At 42.1% G+C, this 22,997-nt stretch overlaps 2 protein-coding genes across 3 annotated transcripts in view; both read left to right on the forward strand.

Annotated features, from left to right (window-relative positions):
* The window catches only part of LOC105922322 (trimethylguanosine synthase), a 351,997-nt gene that overhangs the window by 220,384 nt on the left and 108,616 nt on the right, over positions 1-22,997 (forward strand). The window lies entirely within an intron of this gene.
* The window catches only part of rfwd3 (ring finger and WD repeat domain 3), a 77,924-nt gene that overhangs the window by 21,274 nt on the left and 33,653 nt on the right, over positions 1-22,997 (forward strand). Inside the window, exons 2-8 of one of the 2 annotated variants that reach the window (XM_036134306.1) lie at positions 1,126-1,415; positions 1,499-1,758; positions 1,891-1,943; positions 8,619-8,816; positions 8,919-9,010; positions 21,576-21,690; positions 21,929-22,166. In XM_036134306.1, the coding sequence (XP_035990199.1) occupies positions 1,126-1,415; positions 1,499-1,758; positions 1,891-1,943; positions 8,619-8,816; positions 8,919-9,010; positions 21,576-21,690; positions 21,929-22,166 (1,246 nt within the window). Of the gene's footprint in view, positions 1-1,125; positions 1,416-1,498; positions 1,759-1,890; positions 1,944-8,618; positions 8,817-8,918; positions 9,011-21,575; positions 21,691-21,928; positions 22,167-22,591; positions 22,991-22,997 lie in introns of those variants that run through there. The other variant, XM_036134305.1, reaches the window with a different exon arrangement.

Here is a 22,997-nt window from a genome sequence, read left to right on the forward strand (position 1 = left end):
GACCTTGTTGATATCCTAACAACATAATTTGTTGCTATGTAAATAAAATTTTATAGAAAATGACTGGAAGTCAAGACATGGTCCTCGGTATTTTAAACGTTTGCATGTGATCATTGCAGATGGCTGTTCACACTGAGCCTTATTCTGCTCTGGCTGGGGTGTGAAACTCCAGTCCTCGAGGACCATTTACGTGTCTCTGCTTCAACAAACCTAAATCAAATAATCAGGTCATTAGCAGGACTCTGGAGAATTTGGCTCCATCCAAATACCCTTAATTATAGCTCCTATCTCCTGTTCCTCCACCCTTCATGGGATCAACAATAAGAACACCATCGTGCGTAGGAAGGGAGCTTCAGACTGCTGTGCCGATTTTGGACAGCCTATAACTTTGACGTCATTACCTGACGGAAAAGCACATGGATGATTTGAGACAAATCTGGGCCTACAGCCTTCTGAAATTGAATTACAAAGTGTGCACTCTCTACTCTGGACATCTAAGTGGATTTCTGTGAGGTGGGCTGTGCTTATGTCATGTCACTCAAAGGATTTTGAAATTCCTTAGCGCTCCTTAGCACCGGTATGGGACGTTGTGAGGTTCCTATGCTAAATTAGCCACAGGAGGAAGCACACAGGATCCTTTTCCCTTCCTCCTTCCGTGTTGACTGCAATATTCAGACAGCACTTGGCAACCACTCACGCACCTCCGCTTTGGCTAAAGAGTCCTTACTCAATAAGGGTATTTGGACAATCTCCTTGACTGCATATCAAGGAGATTATTCAGCCATTTGATTCAGGTGTGTTGGATCAGGGAGACATCCAATAGTTGTAGGACACCAGCCTTGGAGGACTGGAGCTTAACACCCGTGTGCTGTAAGTTTCTTCCGGTTAAAGGGGAGTTTTCCATTCCGCTGTTGCTACATGCAGGCTCAGTTTGAGGGATTGCTGCAACGTTGACAGCGCAATGCAAGTGACTGTCCACTCGGGCTACATGCTCATCCAGGAAGAGCGAATGTTGCAAATCAATGACTCGATACAATGATCTGATATCTTTAGAAATGACTTTTTTTATGGAAATTTTTTGTTGAAGTGTTTTTCATAGGGGTTATTTTTTTCTACTCTGTGTAGATGGAGGCCATGGATATAGATTCACCTGTGGTTGCAGCGGTTGGTATTGGTGAGCAGCCAGAAGCTGCAGTTGAAGATGTTGCTGAGGATGCCAACGTTCTACATGCCAGCTCAAATTCTGGCAGCAGCACTGAGGTGGATGAGGAGGAGGATGACAGAGCTGTAGCACAGCAGGCTGTTGAGGGAACGCTCAGGCTTCCTGCCACCTGGGCCTTCAGTCAGAGGGCTGTGAATGGAGCTACAGCAATGCCTTCAGCAACTCAAGGGGTGCCGATAAGGAGGTCACTCAGGTGGTAAACTTAACATTGTTCTTCCAGCTGTTGTGCTTTGTCCAAAGCAACATTGCAGTATTGAACGTATGGTTGTACTACAGACAGGGTCTCAGGGTCCATTACTCCAGCCAGACAGCAACACCTTCCAGAGGGCTCCCTGACTTCCTGCTCCGAGCACCAGCTGCCAGTACAGCTCAGCCAGAATCGGGCAGCACCACTGAGGCCAGTGAATCTGAGGGTGAGGAAGAAAGAGAAGAAAGCAGCGCTGCTGGGGTGGGAGCTTCTGTACCTGCACTATCTGTTCATCTTTTTCCTAATACTTCCACCCAACACTCCCAACAACAAGAAGCAAGAGCTCCCAGTAAGCCTGACAGAAATTTAAAGTTGGTGGTGTATCATGTCTGTGCTAAATTGTGTTATTAGTTTTATTTATCCGTGTTCTGTAAAATCACTTTTTATGATTTTAAAATGCCATGTTTCTTTATCCTTATAGCTGTTTTAGCAGCAGTCAGTGGGAGGACAGGCTCAAATATCCAGGACCTCAAGGTACTTTTGCAAAATGTTTTGATCAAGTGTCATAATGTAGTGATTTCTGAACAATATAAGAAATCTGCTAGTCTGGCCCAGTGCAGAATCTAGTTTCTGGGCATCATTCTTGTACAATAATTGATGTGACGCCAACTGTATAATCGTACCACCTGCGCAGAAGTGTAAGGCTGTAATCCAAGGCTGCTCTCTAACCCCTGACTAACAAAGACGTTGTAATTGCGGTGATGGTTAAGCTCAGCATTAAATGAGGCATTTTTGCCTTATCTGCCACCATTAAGATTCTGTAACTTTGGTGTTGTGGAGCGTTTCTGCTGCATGTGACAGTGGCAAGAAGTTGACACCTCATAACTGGGAGACGCTTTGTCGGAGCTGGCCCAAATTTATTGTGGTGCTTTCTGTTCCAAGGCTGTACAAGCCTGGGAATATAGAACTCTGTAGGTCCTTCCTAGGGCTATGTCCAGTTAACAACATGCTAGCTGTTAGCCGCTATCAGTGTTGCGTTCAATATCACCGAGAGATGGTACTCTGAGTTAGGTCGAAATACTACACTAAGAAGTGTTTAAAAAATGGGGGGAGGGGGATGTTCAAGGTCACGAAAGGTTATGTGTCAGCTGAGCCTCCTTCAGATACACAGCCTCATCGAATTTGTTCCCAAATCTCAACATTTGACCAAAAAATGGTGCAGTGCCATTTTCCACAGGTTGGTGTTTAAAGAAATTAGTGCAGTGTCCTCATAAAGGTGATGGAACATGTGTTTGTGTGCGTATGTGTTGGTGTTCATGCCTCACAAATTTAGTTAATACTGTGTGTAAGGGTGTGTGTGTGTGTCTGTGCGTGCATGTCTGTGTCATCTACAGTTAGATAGAACCATATAGTAATTTGGTAACTCTTAGAGACCATTCAATTGCTGATTCAAAATAACCAGAAACAACTGTGATTGAGCTAGTTGGAATTTATTAAACTCCCTGTTACAGCAATTATTCTGTTTGATACTACTAGAAAGACTACTCGCTACTAAATAAAACACAAAAAAGGAAAACAAATTAAAATAAGTCAGTCAAAATGGATTAATTGTAGAGGTAGCAATTTGTAATCAATTCACAGTTGATTATAAATTCTATTGGATCCAACACTGAACGATCACAATCAATATGGCAGCACTTTCATGTAACAGCATTAAAGGAGATTTGGCCATATATGATCTTTCAGCCCTGTCTTGGAGGGTCTCTGTGCTTTGTCTCAACCCAACGTTGGGACAGAACATTTTTCTCAAGGGATGTCCGACTGCAGTACTGTGATGGAATTTTTTAAAATTATAGCCTTAATTGGCATTAAAAGTCATTAAATGTGATTATCTGTGGCATTAAAAATACCTTTTAAAAAAAAAAAAAAAATACGGTCATAAAAACAGTTTCATCAGATATATTATCAGATATAACTGATTCCGCGTGTTTGCGTGGAACTGTTTCCGGTTGATCGTAAAGCGGTATGTTTCATGATCTCACATGAAGTCGGACAGTGTAGTCCAAGGTGTACGCGGGTATATGGCGTATAACCACTTATTTTTCAGTCAGAATTACGTATACCCACTTCGGGAGCGATATTTGTGTCTTTTGTTTGAGCGCGCAGTGAGACAGGTATTCAGCATTTTAACATCACGCGCGCGCTCAAAACTGATAAACTCTTCTCAATCCTCTATGCTCACGCTTGGTTCCATGTCTGCCCGTGACCTGCTACTTCCATGCTCAACACCAGCTGTGCGGGGGCTGGATTCTGTCTGTGCGCTCCTGACTTCAAAAACTGTCCACCTCACCAGCCAATTACAGACAGGTTTCTTTCCGTCCAATCAGAGTAGGGCTTGCAAATACTGCATTCAGATGGATTAAATCAAAATGCTGCAGCTTTTGGCAGAAATTACTAAACATAACGGTGGGATTGAAGAAAAAAACACCACCAATAAACAGTTTATTATTTTAGCCTAAAATATTTAGTTTAAAGTAATTCCTTGAGATAATAAGTGAGGTGTGAAAAATCTTTTTGTCTCTTTTCTTTTCAGCTTCTGGGTGATGATGCAAAAGTTTCTTGTGATCATAATCATGTTGTGCAATTATACACTGTTTAAAGTTATTTAATGTTTATTAAATAAACCTCTGTTAAGTATTGTCTGGTGATGATCAGCTCTTAAGCTGATATCAAGACAATGGTTGAAAGGAATGAATTCGAGCACTAGCGATCTTTTAACAGCAAAACCTGCACACACATAGAATAAAGGAGTGACAACTTCTTTTCAAGTCAGAGAATTTAATAACAGAAATAAAATGAACATCCAGAGAACATCACTATGTAATGCAGTTTATCTGAATTAACACAATATTTCGATTAACAAATCCTCTCTACTAGGCTGGTGAAACTTAACTAAACTACTAAGCAAAATTAAGATAAAAAGAAGCTAAGCTAAGGAACTATTTACACGCAAAAACAAACAAAAGACAAAATAAAAGTGGTTGGTCATAATCGGAATAATTCGGTGAATCCTTGTTCACTGCAGATCTGATAAAGAAAAACATGGAGTTAAAAACATTTGGCATGTATTTCAATCCATTCACAATGCAAAGCCCAAGTTAAAAAAACATTATTTGATGAAATAATATTTTGTTTAAGTTCAAGAACCAAAGTTCACCTTAAAGAATGTGAATCGTGGTTAAATTAGCTTAACTAATTCAGAACAACATTTGACATGTGTTTCAACCCATTCACAATGCAAAGCACAAGTTAACCACAACATTTTTGAGAAAATAACATTCTGGTTACTGATTTGCCCAGTAAAATCATTTGAACCCTTGCGACAGAGTTTGTTAATGCGATTCTCTCTCCGGGCGTCTGGGGTCGCTGTAGCAAATCGGTGGCTAAGAGGTTACAACATAAAGTTATCAAAATTGCCTTTACCAACATTAATATTCAATAGTAATGCAGGGATAAGGCTCATAGCACCATCGAAGGATGGCAGAGCCGAACGATTAAGCTTTGTGCTTTAAACAAACTCCTTTTGAAATGTCCGGGACTGGATGTTAGCGAGGCTAATAGAATTAAGGCTAACGTGAGCTACCTGTTAGCCCTTTTGTTCTAAACCACATATGTCAAAGTCAAGGCCCGCGGGCCACTTCCGGCCCGTGGATGAATTATCTATGGCCCCCTGAATGATATTTAATTACTATTAGAACCGGCCCATAGGGCACAGCTGCCCGCTGGCGTTTTGCACGTGTGACCAATATGGCCCCACACTCTTTGACACAAGGGGGAGCAAGCAACTCAAAAACCCAAACAGCAAAACAATCAAGCACAAGATGTTTTAGTACAACAAAAGCCACCGTAATAGTGGCATGATAAAACAGTCCCTTTCCCTTTTTTAAAAGTCCAAGATTCAATAATGGTCCTTAAAAGTCACCATTTATCATTCGCTTATAATGCTCCTTCTGGCGGAGGCAATCCGTCTACAGCGCACCCTGTTGCTGATCAACAGCTAATTCTGCGGCACTCCAGCACTGTTCCACTCTTTGGCGTGCCACACCCATTTTCAGACCGATCCAGCTAAAAGTAAGAAGCAGGAAAACTCCAGCATCCCCCCACCAACACTCCGTCAGAATATGCATTTCCTGCCGATACTCTGATCGAGACGGAGCGCTATTTAAAGGCGCGGGCAGAGGGGCAGATGTGATCCGCACGCCAGGCACAGAATACCGGGAGGTGAACAAACAGCCCAATACTGTCTGTTCACCTCCCGGTAATCTGTGTCTGGCGTGCGGATCCCACCTGCCCTCGCTCGGCAGCGTGTCTGTCTTTGTCACCTGCAGGATCAGCTCCCCTCTCCTTCCATCCAGGCTCCTTTTATTTTGGTTTCAATCAGCGTTTGCTAACACCTGCGCGCAGCAGTTGCGGAGCGCAATCAGTGCGCTCCGCCTCCTTAGACAACTGATTTCAGCTCGGTGTGTTTGATTGTTAAAGGGAGAAAAAAAATCCAAACATGAAAAGCACAAAAAACGTTTCATCCCTGACACAATTGCCCCAGTTGCACATCCAAGCTGCTGGGACGCTCTCTATGTTTGGCAGCACATACCTGTGTGAACAACTTTTCTTTTTAATGAAGTTAAACAAAACATCACACAGGAGCCGTCTTACTGATAATCACCTTCACTCAATCCTGAGGATTTCCTCAGCTCAGAGTCTAACCCTGAACATTGATATACTGTACAAAAGATCAGACACCACCAAGTATCAGGCTCTGCCTGAGACAAGTGAACATCACAGAGCAGTAAAGTATGTTTTAGTTTTTAATCAGTTAAATTTTTACATTTCTTTCAACATGACAGGATTTTTTTTGAATGATTTGCCATAGATTTTATTGTCCTTATTCATATTTATTTTTCAGTTAAGTGGACTCAGGGAAAATTGCAGATTAGAGCCACAAAACAACTGATTTGATTCTTTTTTTCTTATTTTACTATTTGAAAGCAGTGATGGGTAGGATCATGGAGCAGCACAATAATGCATTTTCAGTTTATGATGCATGCACTTTTATTTATGTATTTTTCTTGATATTAAGAAACATATTTTTGTCATGTTCTGTTCTGGTTTATGTATATTATTTGGTTAAGTAGCTCTTTCCAGCCTCTGGGTTTATTTCTGTTTTGGATTCTAGTTTAGCCTCTTTTTTGTGTTAGTCAGCCCTGTTTAGCTCTGATTTTAGTTCTGTGCTTGGTTTGTTCGGTTTTATCTTAGGTCTTAGGTTTATTTTCTAGTGTCCTGTCTGCTCCTTTAATCACGCCCACCTGTCCTTGATTAGTTTCCTTCAGCTCACCTATCTGTCCGCCTATTTAAGCCTGCTTTAGTTCTCTGCTCCCCGTCTGTTTTGTCTCTTGTCATCCATTCATTCGTTGCCTCAGTCTGGTCCCTTTTGGTAAGAACCCTCAGATCCTTGATCCTGTGTATTTTCAACCTGTCCTGTCTGTTCCGCCCAGTTCTGATCGCTGCCAGTTTGTTGTCCGGATGTCTGCCTTACGATCTGTTGGATTCTGTTCACCCATCTGTTTCTCTCATGAACACCATAAAACGCTTGGAGACCGTGTCTGGCTGAATACCGGGTTCATCCACACTCAGATCATTACAATTTTGTTTTTAATTACATTTTTGCTGTTTGCCTGTTGAAAATGTTTTCCCTTGAGGTTACTGACAGAGCCATAACAAAACATTGCTTTATTCTTTTATTGTACAGAACATGCAATTTTTTTTGAAGGAAGTTTGTTTTTGTCTGTTGAAAATTGTTTCACTTGAAATTACTGACAGATCCAAATGTTGCTTTACTAATTTAATTATTAAATAATATACACTGTGTTAGGTCTTGGTTCAATAGGTTATGTGTAATCATTTCAATATGTTTTAATAAACGTTGAACAAGTCCGGCCCTCGGCTTGTAGCAAAGTTGTTTTTTCGGCCCTCTGTGTATTTGACTTGGACATCCCTGTTCTAAACACACTAGATGTGTCTCAATTATTTATATATATATATATATATATATATATATATATATATATATATATATATATATATATATATATATATATATATATATATATTCTCACATTAGCTGTCTCTACTGCATTATTTGTTGTTTTTAGTTTTCTTCAATAACTGCATTTACATGGACAAAAGTAATTAGAATAAAGGGCTGATCAGAATTAAAATGTGTCATTTAAACGAGGCAATCGAAATATTGTCATTGGATTAAGCTCAATCAGCATGAAATTGTAACCCGAATAAGAGGTGTGGTTTATGGCGATTGATAATCTGATCAATTTGCATGTAAACTTCTCAGGACCAAGTTATTCCAAATGTGGCAAACTGACCCAAGTGTGCATGTGCGCCCAATGTAAACATGACGTATTTCCACGTTTTTGAGTGCTGGAAATGCTTTGGGGAGCAATACTGTCAGGGCTCTTGAAACAATCTTTCTATTCGCAGCATTAAAACAGCTAAAAATGATCTATTTAGTAACAACTCGATCGTAATTAAAATCTGTTCCTTGTCCAGCATGGGTGCTCGGAAGACAAACTCGTATAATACTGCTTTGTTTAATATTTTTTTGTTGCTCAACATGGACAGAATTTACTGTTTTTTTTTTGTTTTTTTTTTGTGTTTGCGCATGTCAGAGTGCTTGTATTCTGAATAGAGGCAGGTGCATATAAATGCACATTATGATGGTATTAATTGATTGTGTGCCTATATAAACGGTGCAATCTGATTATTTTGATTATTTTTTTTGGGGTTATTAATCTGAATACATTTAAATCTAATCCCAAAATTGTTGTGCTTGTAAACATAGCTACTGTGTATTCTGTTACTGCTTCTCTATGGTGAAATATTAGGATGACAATAAAAGTGTGATATTAAAATTCATAGATCATTTTAGAGCACTTTTGGTAACTGGTTTTTAAAGGCACTTCATCAATGGCTGGATTAAAGGAGAGCTTGTGGATTACTACGCTCTTTACTCCAAGTCCCTCTAAAAAGTGCCCGTGGAAAAAATGGTCCCACAGGTTCTATAGAATGTTTATTGTACATAATCGAAAAGGATTCCTGTCCCACTTGCACCACTAACTGTGATATTATTATCTCTAGTCAGCCCCTGAAGCCCCGTCTTCAATTTGGTCATCTCACAGTGCGGAAAGTGAAGGCGATACTTGCACCATTTGCTTTGAGGTATGGACCACAGCAGGTGAACACCGGCTGTCTGCACTGCGCTGTGGACACGTTTTTGGCAACATCTGCATTCAGCGTTGGCTCAAGGCTCAGGGCTCAGCTGCTAAATGTCCACAGGTGTGTAAGGCCACTCTAACTTAACTGAAAGCGTATCATTGTCATAATGATAAAACTGCATGCTTTCTTTTGACTATTGGCATTTTTTTCTCCTGTCTTCAGTGCAACAAGAAAGCAAAGCAATCAGACATTGTGCTGCTGTATGCTCCGAAGCTGAGAGCCCTGGACAACTCAGAGCAGGAGAACTTGAAGAGGTAAATACTGACCTCTCTGCTACAATGTTAACTCAAAAACATGTCAGACTAGAGACGAATGAATGTCCCAGAAGCCACTTTCAAAACTTTTGACATAAACTCCTGAAGAGGAGCTGCCTGTCTCTGAACTGCATCTGGAATTTCATAGATCCTCAATGAAGACGTGATATCCCACACAGCTTTGGGTTTACAAAAGTAAGCACTGCTGCATTAACAGATGTTGTATAGTCATGTGTCATGTACGCATTCATAACTTGTGGCAAGGGCTATTACTTTTTTCCTCTCAATATTCCTTCGTCATTTGTACGAAGCAAATTCATGTTGTATTAAATTATTACTGGCCTACTTTTGTTTATAATATTTTGGGACAAGCGGCTGTTGTGAGGAATTGGTTGAGGTAAATACAGCAGTTTAGACATTAACCACATTGTATGCTGGTGAAGATTCTCAGTCATCCAGGTCAGGATCAATCCAATAAAAAGGTTAAAAATCAAAATGAGTTCTATTCTGAAGCTGAAGACGTTTTGCTTCCCATCCAGGAAGCTTTCTCAATTCAAAATGTCCAGAGTAGTGTGGAGAGCTCAGACTTACATGAAGATTAACCTGGAACTCACAATGGTGAGTTGTTAGTCATTAGAGAGTATTCAGCTTCAGAATAGAAGTCCAGTTGTTTTTGTTTTGTTTAACCTTATTTTGGAAGCTCCGTTGTAATTCTGACCGTACCCGGATAAAATGTTGTCAGAAGGGGGTCTGGGAGGAGCTGACAGCTGATAGAGTACACTTTTTCAAGTTTTAGGATTAATACTTCCATCTTCCAACTCGCTTATCCCTCTTTACGGGGGGCTGGTGCCTATCTCCAGCTGTCAATGGGCGAGAGGCCGGGTACACCCTGGACAGGTCGGCTGTCTATCACAGGGCAGCACAGAGATACACAACAGTTGTTTTTGGACAGTGACTCCATGCATAAATACTCCATAGGGTAGGGTTTGTTAATGTGTATTTCCATTATATTTTGCTTCCATACTCTTATACCAATAAGAGGGACACAAAACTGAAAAAATATGAGGGCCGAAGACGTGGACTTAGACAACTTTATTATCATGTACGTACAGAGTGCATACAGAATGAAATTTCGTTGCATACAGCTTAGGACATTGTAAGGGATTGCAGGTGGAGTAGGCAGCATTACAATATAAAGTGCAGCAGTGATCAGAATTTAACACTACAAGAGAATAAAAAAACAGTGTGCAAATCAGAATCAGACATACTTTAATAATCCCAGAGGGAAATTACTTTGTTACACGCTCCAGATATTCAGATATACAAACATTTTTATATATATATATATATATATATATATATATATATATATATATATATATATATATATATATACAACATTCCACACAAAATAATATAAATATATACATTTATACCTCTCTCTTTCTCTCTGTATGTATGTATGTATGTATGTAGGTATGTAGGTATGTATTGTGCCATTATACACTGTTAAAAGTTATTTAATGTTTCGTAAATAACTCTCTGTCTGTTAAGTATTGTCTGGTGATGATCAGCTCTTAAGCTGATATCAAGACAACGGTTGAAAGGGATGAATTCGAGCACTAGCGATCTTTTAACAGCAAAACCTGCACACACATAGAATAAAGGAGTGACAGCTTCTTTTCAAGTTCAAGAATTTAATAACAAATAAAATGAACATCCAGAGAACATCACTATGTAATGCTGTTTACCTGAATTAACACAATATTTCGATTAATAAATCCTCTCTACTAGGCTAGTGAAACTTAACTAAACTACTAAGCAAAATAAAGATAAAAAGCTAAGCTAAGGAACTATTTACATGCAAAAACAAAAAAAGACAAACAAAAGTGGTTGATCATAATCAGAATACTTCAGTGACTCCTGGTTCACTGCAGATCTGATTAACAAAAACATGGAATGGAGTTAACACATTTGCCATGTATTTCAATCCATTCACAATGCAAAGCCCAAGTTGAACAAAACATTATTTGTTAAAATAATATTCTGAGGACCGGTTTGTTCTGTAAAATCTTTTAAACCTTTACGACCGAGTTGTTAATGCGATTCTCCCTCCGGGCGCATGGGTCGCTGCAGCAACTCGGTAGCTAAGAGGTTATGACATAAAGTTGCCGAAATTGCCTTGAAAACCGGCATTAATATACCATATTGATGCGGGAATAAGGCTTATAACACCATCGGAGGATGGCAGAGCAGAACAGTTACGCTTTATGCTTTAAAACGGACTCCTTTTTAGGGGTCCGAAACCGGATGTTAGCAAGGCTAATAGCAGTTTGGCTAGCGCGAGCTACCGGTTAGCTCTTTGTTCTAAACACCACGGTTTACAAATATTTTCCCAATAAACCTTTTACTTCACCCTCAGCCCGCTGCCCAAACCTGTCCTTTTCAGTTCTGTTCAGTTTGGCCATTCACGGAAGGGGCGTTGAAGGAGGAAGTTGTTGGTTAGCGCTAGCGGGCTAGCGCTTGGCTCTTGGCAGGCTAGTGTTAGCTTTACAGCCTGGTCCTCCAGGCAGACTCTGACCCCGGTTGCAGTCACAAATTAAGCAGATCTCTCCTCGGCATGGGGACGTTGCTTCTGTGCCGGCTTTTCAGCTCTGCGTTGCCTGGAACCAGCTCAGTCTGTGGTGCGCTGAGAAAGCAGAACAAAACTGGCATAGACGGATTCCTTCACTTCGGCATCTGTTTTAAGCAGAAGTGAGAGACTTATCTTTGAATCGGCTGGCAGTTTCTCCCTATGCCAGGGAGGAACTGAGTTTCAGAAAGGCTCATTCCCACTTAGCTCGCGGCCTCTTCCAGGCCCCATCGATGGTTCCGGGAGGCCTTCAGTCACATGGCTCCCCCCTCTCCTTGAGTGCTGGTGCTCAGTTTGCCTCAGCAGCTTGGAGTCAGGAGAAGAGGTCTGGAGAGAGGAGAGATTCTTTGTCTGTGGGAGAAAGGTTTTATCTCAACAGGAGTGGTCACAGCTGACCTCCTGCTGGGAAAAAGGGCCGTCCAAGCCTTGGGGGTCTCCTGTTACGGGCAGAGTGGAATTCTTTTGTGACCCTTCCACTGTTCAGAATTCATTCTGAGATCAATTATTTTGATGATCCTGGCGGTAATATCACAACAGTATGTATGTAGGTACGTACCCGCCGACAGGGGGGGACAAACGGGTCAGTTGTCCCAGGACAGAGGGGGGGCCCAAAACTGACACTGACTGACCATTAAAATGCTCAGTCAGTGTCGCTGATTGGCGCTAGCCAATCAGCACGCAGGCTCAGCCTGGCCCACCCACTCAGCTCTCACACAAACTCAACACACAATCGCGCTGCTGAGAGAGACCGCAGCAGCGGAAAAACATGAACAGGGAAAGTAGCGCCGTTTGGCTTTATTTTAACGTAAATGAAATCAAGCTGTATGTTTTGTAAAAAGTGGGTAATTTCAGTGGAAACACAACAAATTTATCTAAGCACGTGAAAAAACATGAGCAAGAAAACGTTGAGCCACAGAAACGGAGAGAGGAGACAAAACTTCTGTCATTGCCCCGACAGACCCACAGACTGACATCACTGACTGAGGCGTTTCAGTCCTCCAGAATACATCCAGGTAGATCAGAGTGGTCTTCAGCAGGTGTTCATGTTAACTTTCAAAGTAGATATTATTTATCATATGTTACTGGAGCCCACACAGATTTTTTACACACATGTAATTAAGACCATGAAAGAACCCAGTACATATATTAAAAAGTGTTATTTAAGATAAGGTAACATTAGCTAATCCTTTATTAATTCCACGACGGGGAAATTTATAGGATTAAAGCAACAGGCAGGTGCACACAACACAGACAAAATTACATAAGGATTGAAAGATATAAGAGGTGGATTAGGAAAAAAAACACTATGAACATAAGATTATTATTATTATTTAATTGTAATAGTAAAATAAAAATCACAAAACCCGGAAGGTCAACAGTTTTATGATACATCAAGCTTAGGGACTGGCTAATATACAGCAGGTCAAAAGAAGCCATATTTTGGCTGCAGTGCTTGCTGTTCTCTTATGAAGAAAATATCAACTAGTGCACTAAATTCAACAGATGGGTTGAAAATATCCAGTATAAAATACAGAGATTCCCAGGGCATGAAATATACAGTTAGGTTGACTTTTTTTGGTGTGTGTGTGTGTGTGTGTGTGTGTGTGTGTGTGTGTGTGTGGTGGCGGCGGCAGGTGTAGAGGGGGGCCCCAAAAAGACTGCTTTGTCCTGGGCCCTAGCAAAGCTGTCAGCTGGCGTATGTATGCATACGTGCGTGTGTACGTACGTATGCATGCATGCAACCAATGAAATCAGGCAGAGCCGGGACATTAGCCAATCAGAAAGAGAGTAGGGCGGGTCTTTGCAAAGCAGACATTGCCAGACTGAGCTTCATTGGTGTTCAATCATTCTAACTTTTGGAAGAACATCTCAAACTGGCCACAGATGCATGAATGAAAGTAGCGGTGGTCAAAGGTTTTCTTTGGGTTTATGCGAACCAGGAAGTGGAGCGGATAGAACAGCTGACAACAACATCCCTTGGTAAGCGTGTCTGCCGCTGCCTCTGCAGTTAATGAGTTATTTCCACCTGTGGCCATGTCGCCTGTCAGCGTCTATTCACTGGCTTCCAGCAACTTAGGTGATAAACGCGTCGACCAAACAGGGACCTTCTCGTTATTTGCTGTTATGTTTTATTTAAAACTCGAAGAGTAAAGCGCTAGCTCAGGCTAATTTAGCATGACACGCTTTTTTTTTAAGAAAGGTCGGAATTGTGAACCAAATGTCCCGCATTTGACTGGGTCCGCATTGGAAAAAGTAACTAGAAAATTTCTGAAGAAATTTAGCAAGGCGCCTGCCACTTGGTGCGTACCGTACCGTCAGAAATAGCAACAGGAAGTAACACTGCGAATTTGAGGTTCCTACGGTCTTCACAGCCCTCGCAGCGGCCGTTGAAAGGTGCCATGTTAAGTCAATGGACCTTCTAGGAGCCTCTTGCTAGCAGCGTTGTCATGGAGACTCACTGACAGCTGCAGCCCTCTCTGTCTGTAAAGGCAGAAGAACTCTGGCTAAGCAGCAGTCGGTAGGACCTTCCTAAAGCTATTTCCGGTTATCAACATGCTAATGGTTAGCCGCTAGCATGGTTGTGTTCAGTATCACCGGGTGATGTTACTCTGTTAGTTTGGTTGAAATCCTGTACTGAGAAGTGCCTAAAAAGGGAGAAAATCCTAAAATTCACCAAATCTGTCAAGTAGAAGTTTGAACAGGCTTCCTAGAGCTACTTCCGGTTAGCAACATGCTAACCGTTAGCCACTAAGATGGTTGTGTTCGGTATCACCTGTTGATTGTACTCTGTCAGTTTGGTCCAAATCCTGTACTGGGACGTGCCTCAAATAGGGAGAAAATACGTTGTTTATAACGTTGCCATGGTAACTCAAAATGGCGGGTGGTACAAAAAAATACTTCATGGGATCAGCACACATGTTTTGATATACACACTGTGGGGATTATAATACAAAACTCCAAGTCTTACACACAGGGAATCGATCCCGCGACCTCTTGCATGCAAAGCTTGCACTTTCCATCTGAGCTATACCATAGCCATATATGGGCATGCATTTCTGGGACCATAAGGGGTTTGGTCCCCCATTGAAAAGCATTGGATGTTTGACACCTCATAGCTTGGAGATGCTTTATGCGACGTAGCCCAACAAATTTCTTGTTGAGCTTTCTCTCTAAAGGAAGTACAGACTCTGTGAAGCAGAAGTTTGTCCGAGCTTCCTAGAGCTACTTCTGGTTAGCAACATGCTAACAGTTAGCTGCTAACATGGTTGTGTTCAGTATGACCGGGTGATTGTACTCTGTCAGGTTGGTCCAAATCCTGTACTGGGAAGTGCCTCAAAAAGGGGTGCCATTACTTAATGTCACCCAACGTGACCAAAGTTCATGGGTCAGATTGGCCTCCTTTAGCAACTCCGCCTCACCACATCTGGGCCCAGAACTTAACATTTGACCAAAATGGTGTGTAGCGCCATTTCCCACAGGTGGGTGGTGCTGTAGTGGCCAATTGGGTCATGTCTGGGCATCATGCCAGGTCCTGTTGGAAGCAAAAGCCCAATAGGAAAGCATGTGAAATCCAAAATGGGGCAGAAAAGTGGCACATGGCTGAAAGTCACATGAAAATTTTAAAGGAGAAGTCTGGTCAAAATCAGAATTCAAACTGCTGAAAGTACTTTAAATATAAAACTACTACATACTGTGTAAAAAATTATACGTTTTTTTAATTATGAATAATTTTCATTTAATCATGTTTATGTGGAGGAATCCATCTTGGTCAAGAATAGTACTGTCACCTCCCATTTTTTGACGTCACTCGGCGAACCCGCAGTCTAGCAAGTTTCAACGCTCTGTCACGGCGCACTATTTTCCAAGATGACGACGACTGGTGCTCTGTCGTCGTCATCTTGGAGAAAACTGGAGAAAACCCTATGGAGAAAACTGGGATTGTTTGAGGCTGCTGAGCTCTTACGTTAGGATTTGGGACCTGCACCATAGGACACAATCCTTTGGACTGGTCTGTAGATAACGAGTGATCTGATTTACTCAGTCCATCCAGGTCTGGGTACAGATTTGAAACATCCTTGGGGGGGTTTGAGGGATTATACGGTGGTGGTCTGTTTTCTTCAGTTGCCACCATAGTTTGCGTTACTGAAGTAATGTTCTGGGGGTTCTTTTTTGTTTAGAGCCTAAACTTGCAGGAGACCACATAGGTGATGAAGTCGGGGTTTGACGCACCGCTCCATTGGCCACCCCACTCCCTCCTTCTGGTCGGGACTGTCTCTGCCTACGGTCTGCTTTATTTTTTGCTCGTGCAACCTGCCTTTTTTGTGCTTGATTTAACCAACAGCGTTCAATTTCAAGCTCTTTAATTTTTTCCTGTTTTTGTTTTCCTGTTTTTGCACTAGCGCTTGTTTGTAGCCGACCCACAACGTTTTCCCATTTAGTCACTTTCAACACACCATCTACATTATACTTTTTCTTCCACTTCCCCAAGTATTTTAATTTAAGTGGATCAATCTGATTCATAAACTTTTCATCCCCTTTTGGATTTCCCTTTGTACTTTGTCTGGAACCCATCCTATTTTACTTTTGCGTTCTGTTTATATCATTTCCAGGACCTTAATCTTTTTTATTTTTATATACCTTTCAGGACTTTAACCTGGATTTCCTTTTTTTTCCTACCTCTTCAGGACTTTAACCTGGATTTCTTTTTTTTAATCTACCTTTCAGGACTTTAACCTGGATTTCTTTTTTTTAATCTACCTTTCAGGACTTTAACCTGGATTTCCTTTTTTTAATCTAATTTTCAGGACTTTAACCTGGATTTCTTTTTTTCCCTACCTTTCAGGACTTTAACCTGGATTTCTTTTTTTCCCTACCTTTCAGGACTTTAACCTGGATTTCCTTTTTTTAATCTAATTTTCAGGACTTTAACCTGGATTTCTTTTTTTCCCCCTACCTTTCAGGACTTTAACCTGGATTTCCTTTTTTAATCTACCTTTCAGGACTTTAACCTGGATTTCCTTTTTTAATCTACCTTTCAGGACTTTAACCTGGATTTCCTTTTTTTAATTTACTTTTCAGGACTTTAACCTGGTTTTCCTTAACTTCTGCGACGGACTCAAACCGGCAGCTTCGAGAGACGCAAACTCTCGATTAACCTTTCGGGGAACTTTTAATCACCCGTAACCCTGAACGACGGACTTTAACCGATCGTTTAAAACTTACTTGATTTGTTTGGCTTTCTCCCCAGTCGGAATCCCGTCAATCTTCTCGTTGGCGAAAGGAGACGCTGGTCCCAGCGAGGAAATTACCTCCCGGGACTTTCACCAGGTCCTTGCCACAGACCTGCAGTGGTTTTCAGCGCATTGCTCCTCTCGTCAGCGAGTCGATATGTTGGGATCCGCGTCACTGCACCAGCTGATAGTTAAGTTTAATAACTCTTTATTCTGGGAAGAAAGCCAACACAAACAAGTTTTTTAGACTCTGCTCAAAGAGACAGAGGGCAGAAGAGCCAGAAACGTGAGGCCGTTTTCATCACAGTCTCGGCTCCATCTGCGCTGGTTACCTCTGTCCATTTGCCTTTATTATCAGACATCAAAGAAGTGGCAGGCGGAGTCAGGGGTTCACAACATGGGGGTAAGAAACAAAAGGCAAGGGGGGTTTTACAACATGGGGTTGGCACACACAGAGGTGTAAGATTAACATATATAGCAAGAGACTCCTTGTCTAGGAGAACCATCTGTTTCTCCTGTGAAGTTAAAACAGTAGAACAGTCCTTAATAAAACAATAAAAAGAAAATTATTACATTCACATTTCTTCTAACAGGGCTCACAGGTGTTTTGTCTTCCTCAGATCAACTATTAGTTCCTTAGTCTTTGTCACATTGAGCTGCAGATGGTTCAGCTCACTCCAAGTGACAAAGTTGCCCACCACAGTCCTATATTCACTCTCATCACCCTTTTCAATGCAGACAACTATTGCTGAGTCATCAGAAAACTTCTGAAGGTGGCAGGACTCAGTGCAATAGTTGAAGTCTGAGATGAAATGGGTGAAGAGCAAGGGGGAGAGGACAGTCCCCTGAGGGGCCCCAGTGTTGCTGACCACTCTGTCAGACACACAGTTCTGTAGGCATACATACTGTGGTCTACCCGTCAGGTAATCAACAATCCAGGACACGATGGGGGCCTCCACCTGCATCGCAGTCATCTTCTCACCCAGTAGAGACGGATGTATGGTGTTGAAGGCACTGGAGAAATCAAACAACATGATTCTCACAGTGCTCGCTGGCTTGTCCAGACGAGTGTTGACTCTGTTCAGCAGGAAGATGATGCTGTCCTCAACTCCCAGGCGGGGCTGGTAGGCGAACTGTAGTAGATCGGTGAAAGGCCTGACCATGGGCCTTAGCTGCTTCAGGAATAGCCTCTCAAAGGTCTTCATGATATGGGACGTCAGTGCCACTAGTCTGTAGTCCTGAGGGCCGCTAGGGCGCGGCGTCTTTGGCACAGGAACAAGGCAGGACGTCTTCTTACAGCACAGGGACTCTCTGGAGGAGCATGCTCAGGCTGAAGACCTGGCTAAGTACTCCACACAGCTGATAGGCACAAGCTTTGAGCACCCTGGGGAATACACCATCGGGGCCTGCAGCTTTGCCGGAGTGGAGTCTGGTCAGCTGTCTTCTCACCAGGTCAGGAGAGAGGAACACTGTAGAGGTAACGGTTAGGTGAGGGGTGAGGTCCTCAGGTTGTGGAGGACATGATGTGAAGCAGGGGGGAGGGGTGGAGTCAATGGATGTAGAATGAGGTGTTGAAGAGCAGACGGGGGTCTGTAAGGAGGAGGAATGGGGGAAGGTGTTTGAGTGGTCATTGTAGGGAAGCCAGCAGCAGAGAGTTGTAGGGGATAGGCCTCAGTTTCAAACCTATTGAAAAATAGGTTCAGTTCATTGGTCCGGTCCATGCGACTTTCCAACTCCATGCCAGTAGATTTTAGGAACTCTGTGATGGCTCTCATCCCACTCCACACATCCCTCATGTTGTTAGTTTGGAGTTTATTTTCCAGCATTCCCCTGTATTTGTCCTCCTCGATTTTACGTTTGAGTACCCCTGCACTCTCCTCACCTCATCACGGTTGCCATCTCTGAACGCCTTCTTCTTCTCATTCAGGATGGCCTTTATGTCCTTGGTGATCCAAGGCTTATTGTTGGCGTAACAGGTGACAGTCCGAGGTGGAACATTGCAGTCCACACAGAAGTTGATGTAGTCCGTGATGCACTCTGTGAGCCCATCGATGTCCTCCCCGTGGGGCTCACAGAGTGAAGGCCAGTCAGTCACTTCAAAGCAGGCCTGCAATGTCTCATAAGCCTCCTCCGACCACCTCCTCTTGTGGTCTTAGGCTTCCTCTTCACCAGAGGCACATAGCAGGGTTTGAGGTGAACCAGGTTGTGATCTGACCTGCCCAGAGGGGGGAGAGAAGAGGAGATGTATGCATCTTTAATGTTGACATACATCAGGACCAGGGTCCTCTCCTCTCTGAGTGTGTTGTCTATCTGTAATTTCCATGTTAACTGACTTTCTCAGTCCATTGTCTGTAATCTCAAAATCTCTAACAAAAGGAAAGAAAGCTGCTGACAAGGTGGGTGCTAGCGCTGCTTGCCCTGGGCCTGGCCTAACACTGGACTCCATTACTGGGCTACTCGAGGAATACTGTCAAAAGCTGTCATATATTTTGAAGGCATCTTTTGATAAAATTAATTCCAAATTGGATCAAAATAAAATATCTTAGGATGACCATGACCAACGGATCTCCTCACTCGTTTGCCTCTCCTCTCGATCTCTGGGACAAGAAGGCTAAGCTAAAGGCTATAGTTGTTGATCTGGAGAACCGTAGTTGCCGCCAGAACATACACATGCTCGAGAGTGGTTGTCTGACTGAGGTTTTTTTCTAAACTATTTCAAGAGATCTTTGGGGGAGGACACTTTATCATTGCCACCCATTGGTTGTTTGCCCCCAAGCCGGCTGCCAGACAGCAACGTGGCCTGTTATTCTCCACTTACACCGCCACCAGACCAAGGAGCTTCTCATCAGGGAAGCACGCCGTCGGGACTAGTTTGACTGCAACGGCCAACAGATTTGTATTGTGAAGGATTACTGCACTGAAATTGTGACTCATTGAGCACGGTTGACGGTGCTGACAATCAATGACAGCGCCGAAAAAACTGTAACGTTTGAAAATATATTAATCCAGAAATAAGACATTTACTCATAATTTGATCAGCCTCTCCCGACAGATTTCAGTGGAGTATTTGCGATCCAGCATACAGGCTCCTCCAGAAAAGGACCCGCCTTTTCCAACACTTCCTTGTGCAGATCTCAGCAAAAAAGTAGAAAAAACTCAGGGTTAGCCCTTACAAATCCACCCAGTAGCAGGGTTCTTTCACAGTACAAGTACTTTGTTGTCATTGACTCAGAGTAAAGACTTCTGAGCTTTCTGAAATGGAAAATCCAGGGCATGTAGGAATTTACCCCAGAAATTACTCTGAATATCCACTAACCCGTTTCTGAAACGGGGGCCCTGACCATGTCATAGTCTGTTTACATGTTTATAGACATGCTGCCGGCTCTGCAGGTTCTTGATCAGATGAAGAATGATTTACAGTGTCACAGCCTAATGACCATTTGCACATTTTGGCTTCTCTAGGGATGTCTGTATTAACCTGACTCTCGCCAGCTGTATGTCGCTCTGACTAGCTTCACTCACATACATCTGGGACATCTCCCATTGAGAGTGATTTCTCCACCCAATTTTATTGTCTAGCCAATCAGGACGCAAGGCTGGAGTTTCATAGATGTGACGTAGTGGAGAAGCGACTGTTACGTGAGACTGTTTTGATAGCAATGGCGGCTCGCATCGAGGAAGCAAGCGTTAACATTGATGCTGCTATTTCTTCCGTGTTGTCCAATCTACCTAATATTGTGTCATTAAAAGAACATCGGAGAATGGCTCTGAAGGCTTTTGTTTGTGGAAACGATGTTTTCGCCCTTCTCCCGACCCGATTTGGCAAGTTTTGTTTTCCGGGGCGCGCCCGTGGCTGACGGTTAACGCGAACCATATTAGGAGGCCTTTAGTTCTCGACGCGGTCGGCCCGGGATCGACTCCAACCCGTGGCGCTTTGCCGCCTGTCTTTCCCCCTCTTCCTGTCAGCTCACTGTCAATAAAACGTGTGCCACTAGAGCCGCAAATACATTAAAAAAATAAATTTTGTATGTACGCAGGGAAATTTTTTTTTTTTTTTTTTCCTGCGTCGCTCTCACAGCATCACGGTTTAGCTTCGGTGTGAGTGGTTGAAATAGCACATCGATAAAGATGACAGACAAGTGGCTTATCCAATCATATGCAAGGATTTTTAATAAGGCCCAGCCTTCAAAAAAGGCAATTCCTATGGAGATGTCCCAGGCGGAGCGACATACAGCTGGCGAGAGTCAGGTTATGTCTGTATGTCTACATTCATGCAATTGAATAGTATTTTTTTCATCTTGTAAATTGTTATCTGTCTTTTTGACAGGTTTAAATTTTATAGTTTAAATTTTTGCTAATGACTATTTGCACACGTTTCCAATGTCTTAGGGAGTGTTTCGTCAGATAGTCCTGTAATTGCACAGTAATTTACATTCTGTAAAGTGGCGGCTATCTTTCTTTTTTGACTCAAACATTTAAATCTAATTAGATGCTTAGGACTGTTTGCATGCGTTTAGCTTCTCAGGATGTGTTGTTGGTTCAAATATTTGAACATTGTGTGTTTATGTCTGTGAATCTGTGAATTCTGAGCTGGTGTCTCACCAAGTTTTCATAATGGTTACATAATGACAAAGATTCTTAACTCTTGATTTCTTACTTTATGGTGAAATTGGAGTCAAAGTTTGTGCGTGTGTTCATTCAGATCTCTGGAACAGGAGCAGTCGCTGAGGAGAAAAGCTGAACTGGAGTCAGCTGAATACAAACTCAAGCTTCAAGCTGTCACCAGCAAATATGGACAGGCACAGCAAGAGCTGCAGGTACCACTGCCAGCTATTAATTGCTTTAGTTTTATTTTTACACTAAATTGCGCAAATGATTGAAAACACATCAAACATTTGCTCCATGTGTTAGATTCTATAAAGAAGCAACAGCTCTCATTCAAGTTATGTACCTTGCCTAGGAGATTAACCTCTATTTTTGACTTGTAAAATTAAATTAAATTATAGTATTTTGGCAGCTTTTTTAAGTATGTGCACCTATCTGCATCTTTTATAGGAGCTGAAGGCCTTGATGGCTCAGACTGGAAGAACCTTGGTTTCTCCATCATCATCTTCTACCTTCTCCCCTCTACTTAGCCTGTCTCAGAGGGTGGATGGTTCCAGGATGACACACTACAGCTTCTCTAAGGCTGTGCTTGTGTCTCAGGCAGGTGGCTGCAGAGTTCTGTCCTACTGTGAACCTCTCTGTTGCCTGCTAGCCTCACAGCCGTCCCCCCACTCTACACTAGTGCCTGGTAACATAGATTCCTATTTCTATTTTGTGTCATCAGGAGTAGATTTTACAGAACTTGTTTTACTAGAGGTTCAATAATTTGCTTAATTTGCTAAATGGCCTTTCTGAAGCCAATTTGACTAATTGTTGCTGTTCTTTATTGTAAATGAGATCCTGTCTGTACCTGTGTTCAGGTATTATGTCATCAGAATTTAGACCTCCATAGTTGTTGTACTGGATGTGCGCGCACACACACACACACACACACACACACATATATATATATATATATATATATATATATATATATATATATATATATATATATATATATATATATATATATGTGTGTGTGTATATATATATATATATATATATATATATATATATATATATATATATATACACACATAAAATTCGATTTTTAAAAAAGTTGGCAACGAATTTCATTGTCGATTCGTTGTGTCGCGCGACTATTACGTCACATGTTGAGCGCGCGCAGCTGAGCAGAGAGAAAAAGTTGAGCGCGCCGCGCAGCTGAGCAGAAAGAAAAAGTTGAGCAGAGCTGACGAGAAAGAAAATAAAAGAACAGAGCGGAGTTAACGTTACACGAAAGACCATCAGAGAGACCCTTAACAGTGTTCTGAAACATGGCGGAGGCAGAGAAATCAGTACGACCTAAATCATCCAAGGTGTGGGAATATTTCACACTAAATAAATCAAAAAAGTGTGTTAATTGCAAGATATGCAAAAGCGACATGGCCTGGCACGGGAGCACCACGGTGATGATGGAGCACCTAAAACGAAAACATGTTGGAGTTCTTGATGAGGGAGTTCAACAGCAGGGTAAGTC

This window comes from Fundulus heteroclitus, unplaced genomic scaffold (assembly GCF_011125445.2).
Source record: "Fundulus heteroclitus isolate FHET01 unplaced genomic scaffold, MU-UCD_Fhet_4.1 scaffold_79, whole genome shotgun sequence".
Lineage (NCBI taxonomy): Eukaryota > Metazoa > Chordata > Actinopteri > Cyprinodontiformes > Fundulidae > Fundulus > Fundulus heteroclitus.